This window comes from Saccostrea cucullata, unplaced genomic scaffold, assembly GCF_032062105.1.
Source record: "Saccostrea cucullata isolate Sc308-1 unplaced genomic scaffold, CSIRO_AGI_Scuc_v1 ctg337, whole genome shotgun sequence".
Classification (NCBI taxonomy): Eukaryota; Metazoa; Mollusca; class Bivalvia; order Ostreida; family Ostreidae; genus Saccostrea; species Saccostrea cuccullata.
The window spans coordinates 128,866-144,357 of record NW_026932716.1 but is presented as its reverse complement, the minus strand read 5'-3'; the positions used below and the strand labels follow the sequence as shown (position 1 = coordinate 144,357).

The 15,492-nt window shown below is 31.9% G+C and overlaps 2 protein-coding genes across 7 annotated transcripts in view; both read left to right on the top strand.

Annotated features, from left to right (window-relative positions):
- The window catches only part of LOC134235884 (uncharacterized), a 76,182-nt gene that overhangs the window by 43,328 nt on the left and 17,362 nt on the right, over positions 1–15,492 (top strand). The gene's annotated exons all lie outside the window — the stretch shown is intronic.
- The window catches only part of LOC134235881 (uncharacterized), a 34,150-nt gene that overhangs the window by 10,420 nt on the left and 8,238 nt on the right, over positions 1–15,492 (top strand). Inside the window, exons 3-8 of one of the 5 annotated variants that reach the window (XM_062718049.1) lie at positions 3,629–3,830; positions 5,739–5,834; positions 8,100–8,175; positions 9,955–10,119; positions 10,231–10,319; positions 10,801–10,959. The exons of 2 other annotated variants lie outside the window; for them this stretch is intronic. In XM_062718049.1, coding sequence (XP_062574033.1) covers positions 3,681–3,830; positions 5,739–5,834; positions 8,100–8,175; positions 9,955–10,119; positions 10,231–10,319; positions 10,801–10,884 — 660 coding nt within the window. In that variant the 5' untranslated portion in view covers positions 3,629–3,680 and the 3' untranslated portion in view covers positions 10,885–10,959. Of the gene's footprint in view, positions 1–3,628; positions 3,831–5,738; positions 5,835–8,099; positions 8,176–9,954; positions 10,120–10,230; positions 10,320–10,800; positions 10,960–15,492 lie in introns of those variants that run through there. 2 more of the 5 variants (XM_062718047.1, XM_062718046.1) reach the window with 2 other exon arrangements.

Genomic DNA, 15,492 nt, shown 5'->3' with positions numbered 1-15,492 from the left:
GGCATCTCGACTCGAAAAACACCTAAACGCTTACCAGCTTCATGATGACGTGCAGTCGGCCTACAAGTAGTCACTCTACAGAAACTGCCCTGCTGCGGGTGCACCATGATATCACCTCTGCACTGGATAAGAATTCATGCGTTGCTCTCGTAATGCTAGATCTCTCGGCTGCATTCGATGTGATTGATCATGATATACTAATCAGTCGCATCGAATACGCGTTTGGTATCACAGGATCGGCGCTTTCATGGATAAAGTCTTATTAATCTGGTCGAAGTCAACAAATTGCTGTAGGTTCGACATTCTCGAGAGAGTTCTTACTCCAGTTTGGTGTACCACAAGGGTCTGTTTTAGGACCTCGTCTATATTGTATGTTTTCCAAACCCATCGGAGAAATTTGTCGGAGACATAACATGTATTACCATTGTTATGCTGATGACACACAGGTTTACCTGATTATTAACCCGAAGGACAGTTGGGACGACATTGCGAATAGACTTGAACGGTGTCTGTCTGATATACAAGACTGGATGCAAAACAACATCCTTAAGTTAAACCAGGATAAGACTGAACTCATCATCTTTACACCAAAACGTATGGCAAATGAATTTGCAGGACGTAAACTCGCATTTGGTGGATCAGTCATCAGTAATGCTTCCTGTGTAAAAAATCTCGGGGTATTTTTCGACAGCAAACTAAGTATGGACTGCCAAATCAATTCGGTTACAAGATCCTGTTATTTATATCTTCGTAACATCGGTAGAATAAGATCACTCATAACAGAGGATGCTTGCAGGACACTCGTTAGATCTTTAGTGACATCTAGACTTGATTATGGCAATGCACTATTGTTTGGCCTCAATGCCACATCCTTGCAAAAGTTGCAGAAAGTTCTGAACACTGCAGCCAGACTGGTGACACGTTTGAGAAAACATGAGCATATAACACCAATTCTCATAACTCTTCACTGGCTACCTGTGGCATACCGTGCACAATATAAAATTCTGTAGTACACTTTCAAGGCCTTACAGAAGCTAGCCCCGGAATACATCCAGGAACTTGTTCAGGTCTATCGCCCACAACGTTTACTACGGTCTGTGGATTCACTGAGCCTTGTTAAACCACGCACTCAAAGTAAGATGTATGGAGATAGAAGGTTTGATGTATCTTTAGTCACCCTGTGGAACTGCCTCCCGCTGGATCTTCGGAAAGAACAGTCACTTGACGTTTTTAAAAGAAATCTAAAAACACATCTTTTTAGACTCGCCTTTAGTTTATAAGGCTCTAGTCACAATGGAGCATCCAGTTGGTTTTATTTTATAAAAAAAAAATGCCCTATGATTTTACCTTTTTGCTTTTTTATATTGTACCTGCCTTTGTTTTATATTGTAATTGTTTTCTACGTGTAAAGCGCTTTAGGGTAATTCCATAATTATATAGGGAACTATATAAAAGTAGAATAATAATAATAATATCTTGAGATCTAGAAAAGGTAGCATCTTATTTGAATTAAAAATTCAAATGCTGAATAGTGTACTTAGACTTCGATGTACTTGAATGTAGAATCAGAGTATTTTTTGTTTCACAAAATAAGTTTGCAGTTATCAAACGACTAAGTATTTCTACGGTTATTAAAGAAAGAATAATTTATGATATCAAAAAGCCCGAATATTTTAATTTACCGATTACACCTACGCCAATATAAAGTGGTAGAAAACAGGTCAAAAACTAAAAGATTACACAGAGCATTTCAATGATTAGAGTGAAATCTTAAATACCATTTGAGTTTTGTTTTCGAGAGTATTTTGATATAAAAGAAAAGCTATACAATTCTTTATTTAATTCCTATCAACAATACACGGTTTGCATATTATAATGAAATTAAAACGATCAATCAATTATTAATTGGTTCCTGATAATTTATACATGTATTTCATGATATCCCAAAAGTTTATAATGCAGCTGACATCAAAGTAGGGAAATCATTTTGATTTATTCAAAGTTTTCCTTTTAAATATGTTGCACAAAAAGAATTTAACATTTGCACAAGATGGAACAAGCGCGTCTAAAAAAAAATCATTGGATATTTTTTCCTGTTTTATAAACTCATTATCCTCTTCTTTCTCCTTCCTGAATTGGTCTCATGTTTCAAAAATCAAATAAAATTTCTACAAACTCGGAACTTTCAGAATAGTTGTATGCAATCAATCCTTCCATCAAGTAAATTTTGGTTCAACAAATCTTACATCATAATTATCTTTTTTCTCAAATTATAAGAATTAATTAGAAATATTTATAAGTCGAAATATTTAAACATTTTGCACCTTGCGAAAAATTATATCTCATGATTGCAAAGCCATTTTTATCACTATCAAAGAATAAGATTGACAAATGTATGTTTGACAAGTCCTTTCTATGTCTGGAGGAATGTCTAATACTCACTAGTTTTATCTCAGCTGACTCTCTTTGTAAATGATGTGTAAATAAATATAAGGAACTTAACAGAGTTCGTTGTTATTCCATCGTGTCAAACAGATTCCATTCAAATTTTACCTGAACCTTTTGATTATTTAGCAGTTTAGATTGTAGTCATGTTTAGTCTGATTAGGCCTATGGGAAGCATTTCAGTTTCATTAAATTACAACAAACTCACATTTATGAATGACGTTTCACTGGGTTACCGTTCCCAAATTATCCCCGTGTTACATTACATGTTGTTGTATGTTTATCATAACTTTATGAATAAATAGGTATGAAAGGCTTGATATATTTAGATCTTGAAAAGGTAGCATTTAATTTTAAATTAAAAATTCAAAAACATACATTGTTCCTTTATTATTTACCTCTATTTCACGTTTTGTTATTGTTTCTAAATTACCCATTCCCAAGAATCCTCTATCTCTCCTTTTTTCCTCTCTTCCGCTGTTTGCAAAAGCTATGTTGTGTTTGAGATTTCATATTTTTTTTATTGGTTTAAGTTGTGATGATAAAACTTGGTTTGAAGTGTATAACATTTTTTTGCGTTTTTAATGTACAATTACCATCAACATACAATTCATTTTTAAAATATCCTTTCGAATTCAACTTGTTTGGAAGTGCTGTAAAATTAGGAATCGTACTTGTCCTTTACATTTTTTTTAAGTAAGTCAAGATTAGACTAGTCTTGTTCAGTAGATTAACGTCTCAAGTAAACCCGACACAATTTACATTATCCCCAGATCAACGGCTGAGCTTTACTTAACCTGTGCGATAGGAACCCAACCGGCCATAAGTTTTTCAGCAGATCAAGAGTATGCAAGTTAATGACAAGAAAGAAATCCATAAAAGTAATTGATAAGTTAATGACCTTTCAAGTAAATCAAATTACATTTTGAATCATTTACTATGTCAAAAAAATGCAGTTTTCCACATCAATTTATTTCCTTCTCGAAGCAAATCAATGTTTCCCCAAGGTAAGCACTCTATCATATTATTTTTCTATTGTATCATAGAAGATGATGAAACAAAGAAGATAGAAATTCATCAAGAAATTTGACAGGGTGATAATACTGGTACCATTTAGGAAGGGAATATCTAAAGCCTATCTATGTAAGCAATAAAGCACGTTTTATTTATTCTGTGATCATAGACTTACTTAAACATTGTTACAGAGTAACTCAGACATTCTTCTAGAGGCTAAAATGATCGCCTTCTTCGTTCTTGTCGGAGTTTCCGTCTCTTTTGTCCCCGGGGTCGTCTCCAATTGCTGTCTGCCACTCCAGGTCCAGACATACATAGACATTATGACGTCAATAACGGGGAGTCCACAGGAAAAACGATTTAAGCAAATGGTAAGGTGATAACAGTACTAATTTTGATATGTATATGCAATGACTTTACAGACTGTTTTATTGCAATGAAAATTCGGGGAAATGTAACAGAAATACATATACATGTATAGTCTAAACGTAATAAAGAAATAACTTGCAGAAAAAATGTAAATTTTTTTTTTAATAAGATTTTATTCATGATTTTTAAATAAAAACGTTCCTAGCTTTTTCCAAATCTGTTCAACGATTTTACATTCAAAAAGTAGATGTTTTGTGGTTTCAGTTATATTGCATAAAGTACAGTTGTCCCCCTTGTCCTTTATCCATTTACTTGAATAGGTATTGTTGCAGAGAATATTATGGAGCATTTTATAATTAAATTCAGCAACTTTATTATCATTTATATCTTTAATTTTTCTCCTGTATATATTTTGCCATATACTTGAGTCGTTTGCAGGAATTGAAAACTCTTGAGAAAGTTTAATTTGATAACACGGTTTAATAAATTTCTTATGTATCAAAATTTTATTTTAAAAAATTGGCATTTCTTACCATTTAGATTTGATACCCCTGTTGCGTAATGAAATCTCATTTCATTCTTTATGTTTAAATATTTGGCATTAGATAAATCACATTTTTTACACAAAGGTTTAATTGCTGAGAGTAAAGTTTTATATTCACAAAGCCAGTTCGACTTTCTTTTAATAACAGTGGAAAGCATTTGTAGTGTTTTAATGTTCCCGTTATCATCTATTAAATCTTTTAAATAGAGAATATTACTGTTGACCCAGTTATTGAAAAATAATGTTTCTCCTTTTATTTTGATATTGTTATTATTCCAAATGGGTTGTTTCAAAATATCATTAGGTGATGTATTTTCAAAGTTACACATTTTTTTACATTCGTTAAATGAGCTTAGAATTTGTTTGTAGAAAAGCGGAAGTTTGCCTATTCTGTCAAGTGCATTTAAACTAGTTTCAGAAAATTGTAAGACGTAATTCAGATTTAAATTCGCTTTATTCAAAAAACTCTCAAAGATTTCAAAAAGAGTGCCCTTAGAAGATAGAAGTCGCGGTATCCACGCTGCTTTCAGAGCCTTAAACTTACTTTCTATATCTGTAATCGATAACCCTCCGTCAGTTAAATCGCCTATCAGTGTATTTCGTTTGATTCTTTCCGATTTGTCCCATAAGAAATTAGATAAAAGTCTTTGGACCTTACAGATATATTCTTTATCTGATATACACAATATAGATGCAATATAAACTAGTTTTGAAATTGCTAATGTTTTGATTATACACGATTTACCAAAAACCGTTAATTTTCTACGTTTCCAAGATACAAATAACTTTTCAATGTCGTGGTATATTTTCATCCAATTTTTATTGTAGCATTCTTCTTTATCGTGTCCTATATAAATACCTAGACATCGTATTGCTTTATTTGTAGCTTTAATACCGTTGATTTCATCATACATATCTTTAAGCCCCCCTAACAGGATACATTCCGTGATCGCAAAACTCGTTAATAATTTTCAAACTAAAATCGAGAGATTTCTTGTCATTCAGAGCCACTGTTAGGTCATCTGCATGTTGTTTATTAATAATTTCTTTATCATTTATACTAATTCCTGATATATTTGGTTCGTTTTTTTATTTTAATGGCTAAAATTTCAGCTACAAATAAGTATAGTAAAACTGATATTGGACATCCCTGTCGGATCCCTCTTGTAATACTACATGTTTTAGATAACAATCCGTTATTTTTCATTTTGAATTTAGGTTTTTATATAATATCTTTACCAATGTAATAAATTGATCGTAAAATGTAATTTCAATGAATTATACAATTGATATTAATATTTTTCTTTGGAGTACAATTATGATTCTAATACAATCTGATATAAGATAATTGCACTGTTTGTCATAGATGCTTTCCTATGACGCCAAATCCCATAAAATTGCAAGTATTTATCTTACTGAGCCTGAGGGATACGAAGTCAACATTATACAAGATTTTGCAGCAGTAAGTTATAAGATTTTTATCTATTTGAAAATCATGATTAGATAAAATTTTCTATTTTCTACAAGATAAAAGATCTACGATTCACGATTTTCAATGAAATATAATTTTAAAAAAATTTAAAGATTATTATAAACCATTCTGCTTCATAGAATCCATACAATTCGAGTACAAATCCATGTAATTTACACACATTCTTAAACATTCCTTATATTCACATTCAAAACCTACATATACAAGAAGTGATCAAAAAGCTCGCAAACCAATGGATAACATCCATGAAACAAATGAAATTAGGTTTCAGTGTCCATTACTTTTTAAAGTAGCCCTCTCTGATTTTAATGCATATCTGCTACCGTTCTACACATGCGCGAATCATGTGATCCAGGTGGTCACGTGACATACCCTGATGCATTCTGTTAACAGACGCTAAAATATTTTTCCGAGTCTTATATTTCTTACCATGCAAATTGATTTTTATAACAAGAACGGTCCATTTGTCAGAAATGACGAAATCTCCGAGATAGGATGGTTGGATATTCTTTCCCAGAAAGAACATGGTGACCATCACAACCCGAGATTTCTGTCTTAGGAACGTCGTTTATCAAATATGGATATAGTTGTAGGGGCCCATATTAAATATGATAAGAGTCAAAATTAAAATATATTTTGGGGATTTAATAATATTGTTATTGTTAAAGTGTTCAACCATTTTTCTGAATGTAACTTCGCAATCTCTCATAAGAACTTGCGATTGCCCGACAAAGGAAACATCTCTTACCCAGCTTGCTTTCGCTGAGGTACAAAACAAACATCATTTTTAACCATCTCCCTCCCTTCATTAAAACAATCAATCCAATTTATGATTGAAAGTCTTGAAAGTCTATTGTCTTCATAAACCTTGTACAGATTATTATAAGATAATTACTTTACAGCAGTTCGTTGCTGGAGTAAAACTGAGACAATCATTTTTCGTTAAGAGTAACTTGCATATTGGCGTCATTTTCATATTGTGACGTAACAATAATGGAGAAAATCAATGCTTTTCATGTGCTTTTTATAGAACATGTGCATGGCTATAGGTGTGTCAAAATTTCATTCTGATTCGAATTGTTGTTTTGAAAATAAAGAGAAAGTTCGCGAACTTTTTGATCACCCCTCGTAAACCCAATATTTCAATTTTTCGCTGGCCTATTTTTTGTTACATTTTACTCGCCACATTGATACGTCACGTACAAAAAGGTTTCTCTGTATATATTTCTGCATATAGATATGCATGAAAAGGGCATTAAATTATATTTCATAGTTGGCTTATCAATAAACCTTAGATTAAGTAAATATTACTACATCGATCAAAGATTTACAAGTCCTTGAAAAATAACTGCAAAGATTTAGATTTCTTTTCCAAAATAGTAGATTCCAAAATTGTCACTATATAGACTTAATTTCAAAGATATTTGTAAATAGGGTAATTTATTGATTTAATAAATTGATACCTTATGGACATTATATGCAAATCAACCATACTGCCACAATTAACTCATCACGAAAATGGAAAACGAAAAAAGCCCCCAGAAAATGGTTATAGGAATTGATATGACAAGTATACGAATAACATATGGAATTAACAAACAGTATTCCAGCTCGGAGTCAATTTGAACAATTCAGATTCGGGAGAAGAAAAAAAACCCACAGAAAACAAAACTATCAAAGGTGGAATCAAATGCCATTGGAGAGTGAGAATCCCTTGCCGATTAGTCGCATCTGTCGTGTATTTTTTGTCATAATATACATATGAACAATTTCTAAAAAGAGTTGAATTATTGCTAAACACGTTAATGAAACAAGAATATTAGCCGTCTCGTTTAAAGTCATTGTTTCGTAAGATCTATAGTCGATACAATGACCAATAAATACAACTTATCATTGGGTCAAATGCTGACTGACGTTTTTTATACCAATGCAGTTGTAAGTCCATTATTTATACACCGAATTGACGACGGATTTTTTTCGTTATTTCCCGATCAAGACAAGGAGCAGGAGCCGAAGTGACTAATCGGCGGGGGAGGCTCACTCCTCCACGGCACCTGATCCCACCATATGTTTCATTTTTTGATTGCTCAGTAAAAAGATTGAAGATGTTAATTTTTCATAGACACATATATCATTGAGGGATATACAAAATACAAGATATATAACAATTCCATTATCTCATGTAAAATGAACCTAGAAACCAAAGAAAAATTAAGATATTAATTTGTTTTTCAGGGCAAAGAATATAACTGGAATCTGGAGACTTGTAAAGTATTTCAGAGCGGTGCCTTTTACAATATGTGTATTCCAGGTCAATATATATACTAAGCTAAAACTAATATAACTTGTTTTACGGGTTTCTCTCTCTCTCTCTCTCTCTCTCTCTCTCTCTCTCTCTCTCTCTCTCTCTCTCTCTCTCTCTCTCTCTCTCAGTCTCTCTCTGTATTTTTGTTTAATACTGAGAAAAAACAAAATCAACTTAAAATTAATTTCATATATTACTGGCCTCTAAATAAGACGTGAAATGAGGCACCACTTACGAATAAACATAACCTGTCGACGACGTTTAGCCTTGTTCCCCTTGAAAAATTATGTGTAAAACAGGTCAATATATATACGCAAAATAATAATAATAATAATAATGATTGTTTTTATATAGCGCTCTCTCTCTCTCTCTCTCTCTCTCTCTCTCTCTCTCTCTCTTTTTCAGTCTGGCTTATCAGCGCTTTCTTCTCTCTTATAATGTCTCTCTCTCAGGTATTTTACACTTGTTGGAGTGAAAATTCATGTAAAGTGACTTTCCCAAGGACACAATCAACTTGTCGAAGATTCGAACTCACAACCTTTCGGTTTGGAGTCCGGCACCTTAACCACTGGACTACCGAAGCCATAAAATCATTGTGTCGACCATAGAATTTGCCAGAATTCAAACGATACTGTTGTAGTCCTTGTATAACTTCTTTGTCGATAGTATGTAGAAAATATGTTTTTGTATCAATTCCTTTCTGAAACATAAACACTCTATCTACATGTATGTAAGTAATGGGATATAGCAAAATTAAAATAAATTAAGGGAAGTTGTCAATGGGAAATAGTTTACATTCATCCCAACAATATGAATAATCTTGTTTTAAAGTGGCATGGAAACAGTTTCCACTGTATTTTTAAACCAATTTTAATGTTTAAAAGTCCTAACTAAGGCATCATCTAATGATCAGCAAACATTTGAACATCATTTGTTGATTAAGAAATGAGATAAAGTACTTAAAGTTCTTCATAATGTAAACTAGGCTCGAGCCTTGTTTTTGTTTACAAATTATATTTATAACAAAATGAAATTCAGCAATTCACTAGAAACTGTCAAATAGAATTTAGAATTTACTTCTTCATTGAAATTATCTGCCTTGAACTAACATATATTAGTATAATAACCTTTGTATACAAAAAACATGAAATGGACCCTGTTTACATAACAAAGGTTTGGAGCTCTAAATATGTCTTGTATCTCGACAACTAACGTTCAAATTTTTGATGATCATTAGAAAGACCTTAGTTATGTATTTAGAAAATGAAAACATGAATTTGAAATTTTTAGCTGAAACTTTGCCCACGCCCCTTTGAATAGGTCAGTTTTTTAACCGAGGGTAGTTATTGACAAATAAATGTTACAATGATTTCAATAATGAAAGTAAGCTTTTCGCAAATTCTACGGTCGTTATCATGGCCTTGCTTGTAAAATTCACCTTATTGTTGACTTGCACTTTGTTTGACATATTTGATACCATTTGTTAATCATGGCTTTGTACAGGATTTGACAGCAAAATTCTGATAATTCATCAATACATAACACTCATAGCTAGTGTGATCGGTGACAAGGGATGTTTACTCCTTTTATGCAGCTAATTCAGCCGTGTTTGCAGAGGACCAATTGTTTTGATAATGTTCATGTTAAGTTCTGTGTAATGATGATTTAATCATCATTGTTCTCTCATCCAAGTAAATTTTGTCTTGAAAAATCGTATCTTCTTGAAATGAAGATAAGCGAATGAAAATAATGAAATATATTTTTGCGACAGCTTGTGTTTTTCAGCTGAAGCTAAACCTGTGCAAAAGACTTTCATGGGAGTGGCTCCCGACATTATTAACTTGGACACCTATATGCGGAGGCAAAACAATTACACACTATTCTACAGGCTTGGTTTAAACTGCACCTTTGTTGAGATTGGTGCGTCTTCCTCCATACTCCCTCAGCCTGGTACAACTTTCTTTGAATGACTAAAAAAAAATATAAAGAAAATACTAGTAAACAATATTTCAATTTTTCTTCCAATTCACCATATTTTACGTTTACTTTTTATCTTCGCAGGTAGGCAACTTTTGTACGTCTTTTACAACACAACAATGGGAATCAAAGATCCATCTGTCTTTATTCCACCAAAGATGTGCTTCAAAAATGTGAGAATTGTTTTATTACATGCAAACATTTTTTTTCGTACACATGAAAATTTTTAAATATTTTGATTGGTTTATACAGTGGCGTAGCATCGCTTTTGAAAGTTGGGAATAGGAAAACAGCTAGACAAAAAAAATCAACTCACCGGTACCTGAAAAAAATGACTAGGAAAAAAAATGTTTAAAATCGGAAATCTTATTTCATAGGGGTTAGAGCGATGGGGGGGGGAGGTACAACTTCATTCAGCACAAATTAAAACTTATCACACTAATTTATCAAAAATGTTACGTTTTAAAAAAGTTAGCGGGCTATCTCTCCTCCGATGCTATATGACTGTTATATATAGTGTTAAAATTGGTCAAGGTCTGTGTGAGTGCATGATAAAGGAAAGCAACTAATTTCGTCTGTTCTCCACACTGTATCTTATATATGAGGTCGTTTAGAATTTTATTTTATACTCTTTTATATTGAATCTCTTTGCAGGTCACAAAAATCGCCAGAAAACCTTGTTTCCAGCCGAATCACATCATTAATTATCTTGGAGATCCAAATCCCTGCTTTCCTTGAAATTGTTAGAAACCTTTTTGCCTTTCCTGTATATAGTGTTAAAAATAATATTAACTAACAAAGCAACTTAACATAATGAACATTTTTCCGAAACCATATGTGTCTAAAATGCTTTTTTAGGGTGAACGTAAGATATATATTCATGTATAAAACTTAAAGTTGATTTAATCATACCACAAACAATTTCATTAATTTTCACAAATTCCCAAAAATTTACATTATTCTTTGGTCATATTTTTTTTTCAAATCATTTATATTTCAAATCACAAAATGATCCAGTCTTGTTTTCGACCACATTTCAAGTTAAAGACAACACAGTGTATTTACTTTCTTCAAAATTATATGCTAGTTTTAAATATTTTTAATATCCCAAAGAACATAAATGAATTGGAACTACCCTATATATGTATTGGATTTCGAAACTTCATAAGAATCCTTACAAACAAAGATACATAGCGGGTTCCATTAAATGTTCAACCAAGCCTCTTTCTTTACTCTTCACTAAGATATTAACAGTAGTGAAGGAGAAACTTCAAGAGTACTGTGCAACAATATATTCAAGAAGTGTTGTAATTCAGATGTGGATACTTAAAAATTTCAAGGAACTTTTGGACAATTTGAAATCACAAGATTTTACCAAATCAATAGCTTAAAAACTTACGACTTTTCAACTTTATACACAACCATTCCCAACGATAAATTAAAGTCCAGCGCTATTAGATATAATTGACAGCTGCTTTTTCAATAAAAATGGAACTCGCAAATTTACTTACCGTGTCATTGGTCATTTGCAAAATTATTTTGTTAAAAAACATTAAGTTTCTTATTGACAATATATATGTTGTTTTTGCAGACCAGGTCTTCCAACAATCTATTGGAATGCCCATGGGTACTAATTGTTATAAAGCATACCTATTTTTGTATTCACATTAAGCAGAATTTGAAAATTTACATTTAGAATTATGACCTCGTATACATATGATTTGTCTCCAACACTTATTCATAGTTTAAATTTCTTTGTTTAAAAAAACGTTTATGCAATTGACTCGTTGTAAACAAGTTAGTGACACCCTTTCCAATCTTCTTCCTTCTTATCAAACATGTATAAAAGATAATAAAAACACATACTAACACATCAATACAATATTCGTTCAAAGCACAAAAATCCTTACAATTAAGTGTACTGCAACGCCACGGGTGTATTGTACAGGTATATGGTTTTGAGACCTGGTTTTATTTTTTTCGGCACGCAGTGTAAAACCTTAGACGTAAATAAGGCATTAGCTATTCCTTCGCTGAGCGCCCGGCATCAGACGTGATTTCAAGTCACGGATACCTTATATACTGAGATGCTTCCTTTTATTTTCACTTTTAACTCTGAATGTATTTTTTCAGATTCGTTTTGAGATCGATTCCAGTTCATTGTCTTCACCTTTATTTTTTGTGGTAACATACCTGATTCAAAAAAGCATGAACCCGTTGTTTCCCTATCATGACAAGGAGCACACGGTGGATGTGACCGGTCAGCAGGGGATGCTCACTCCTCCATGGTACCTGATCCCACCTCTGATGTTTTGGAGGTCCATATTTGCTTTGCTCCTATTTTGTATTGTTTTATGGACTTTGTTATTGAATACTGTTCGTTATCTCCCTATCCTTCTGAACGCTTGGCGAAGTAAAAGTCAATACCTTTGTTATGGTCTTAGGTTTTAAAGGGCGCCGGGAAGGAGAATCCAAGCCGGTACCTCCAGATCGTGAAACATCCCCCCCCCTTCTAAATAACTTGATGCAGAGGAATATTTTATTTTTATATTGCCCCTCAATATGTAATGCGATATTTCAAGATCTGGCCAATAATTATTTTAGTACAATTTAACAATGGGTCAAGATCTTCTTCATGTTTGGTCCATCCTTTCGTATTATCTATGACAAAATCATTAAAAGCAAGCTCGTCAAAATATGGCTGAAATATTGCCAACTCGGCAATAAACAATAATGACCAACCAATCAATAGAAACAAGTTCCCAACATCAAAGATTATAGAATTTTCTAATGGTTGATTTGTAACGAAATATCTACATATGTACGTATCATGGTGCTTGTTTGTCAATAGCCTGTCTCTTTAAGAAGAACTGAGAATGTATTGTTCTTCCGACTACCCCCAAGTCAATTTTCAAACTTGAAGATATTCGGATGATTTTTTATATTGATATTGATATTTATATTGATTTATATTGATTTTAATAAAACATTATTCCTTTGGGAAAACAACGAGAGATAACTCTAAAATTTTGGTAAAACTTGTGTTTTTCACTAAATAATTCAATGAAAAACGGAAAATAATTTTAAAACATCTCCCCCCCCCCCCCCCCCAGTGAAAAAAAATTCTTTTTACGGGTAATTTTACAAATTCATTTAATCACATTCAAGAATATTTCAAAAGATGTTGATGCTTGAAAGTCCGATTTCATTGGTAAAGATAGTCTACCACCCTTGTTTCAAGAGCAAGAATTTCGGGATAATTTACAATTGAACTTTGGTATTAAAATCATTAATCAATTACCATTGAACTGTTCTTTGTAGAAAAGAAAAAATTTATGACTAGATTGCAATCAATTTTGTATTAAATGGGTGCAAAATGTGGGGCGGGAATCTCAAGTAAGCGTGCGTACTTCTTGGTCATTCTTAGATCGGCTGTTACGTAATGAATAAATTGTGAGGCATAAACCATGTACATATTCAGGTGATTAATGTAAATTGCTACATAAAATAGGAAAGTTGACGATAGAAAATCTGACATTATCCCATGTTAACCCCTAAATCCCGTGGATATAGCTCAAGGGATATCGTTTTCATATCCCACACTTAAGTGCAGTTATGACGTCACAATGGTTTTTAAGGTAGTGTGATGAAGTAAAATATAGCAGAGTCCCTATAAAACAGTTTAAAAAATCGGCTGTGAAGTATTAAAAATGGGATAAAAAGAATCTCCCATGATTTGTAGTTGGATATGATTTTATCCAACTTGTTGTGTGTTTTTATACCCTCGCCAAGGCTCGGGAATAAAAATCACACAACTCGTTGGATAAAAATCATTTCCAACTACAAACCATGGAAGATCCTATATTTATCTCATTTATCATGAAGTTTTGTTGATATTTTGCCATCAATGTCATTTTGAAGTAAATAGGATATGTGGAGATAACGAACAGTATTCGATCTCAAAAATCCAGTTAATCATCACAAAATAGGAGCGGAGCACACATGGACTTCCAAAACATCAAAGGTGGGATCAGGTACCATGGAGTAAAACATTTATACAAAAACAGATGTGTCAAACTATGCGCTGTCTTGCATATCGAGTTAGATGGCATATCTCAAATCAAAGTCAAAAATTGTTAATTGATTGAATTTGAATCAGAGGCTTCAACATGAGAAATCTTTTGAATATAGAAGTTTTTTAAAGCTTATAAACAACAGGATACAATAGGTACCAATGTTTGTTTTTTTTTTACATTAGATTAATCGGAGACCTTGTATCCAAAGATTAAATACATGTTGTCAATGAAAACTTAATCGTCTTTTTACAATCAACTTCGGAGTACGGTCCGTGTAATACTTAACAATTCAAATTTGTAAAATGATTTCGAGTTTTGGAATGTTAATATAATGGTTTAAATCTCTAAATTTAAAAACTTCATACTTATTTGGTATATTGAAATTTTATATTTAAGTTTAAAATCCTAAATTTTCAAATTTCAAGACAGGTTTTGGAATTTTAAATTTTTAGATTTTTACCTTAAACATTCAAATCTCTAATTTCAAAAACAAATTTTGTATTTTAAACTTTTGAGTTTTTAATCTACCGTTTGATTTGAAAGTTTACGCTTCAGTTTAGTGCAGTTTTACGACTTTTGATATTTGAAACTTTACTTCAAACCTCTAAATTTCAACTTTCAAAACGTTTAAGATTTTTTGAAATTTAGAATTTTGATTCAAACATTCAAATAACCAAATCACTTTTTTTTAGCTATTTACTTCAAATATCCAAAATATCAAATTCCAAACCTTTTCGAATTTTGAAAATTTTACAAAAACACTTTTGGTTAAATAAAAGATCTTTTAGATAGTTAGAATATTGAACTGATATTCAAAATTCAAAACGGTTTTTGAAATTTGATATTTTGGATATTTTAAGTAAAATTCTAAAACTCAATGTGTTTAGGTTATTTGAAATTAAAACATTTGAATAAATTCCTACAAATCTCAACCGTTTCAAAGTTTGATTTTAAAAGTTTGAAGCTAATTTCAAATAATCAAAAAACGACAAATATTACTGAACTATAGATTGTTAAATGTAAACTTCCTGGACAAACGGTAGTCTAAAACCTCAAACGTTTAAATTACAAAAAAAATTTTTGGAAATTTGAATTTTGATTTTTTAAGGTAAAAATCGAAAATATTAAAATTTCAAAACCTGTTTGGAAGTTTGAAAACTTTTATTTTTGAACTATCATGTTAAATTTCAATATACAAAATCAGTTTGAGTTTTTTTTTAATTTGAACTAATATATTAACATTCTTAAACTCAAAAACATTGAAGAAATT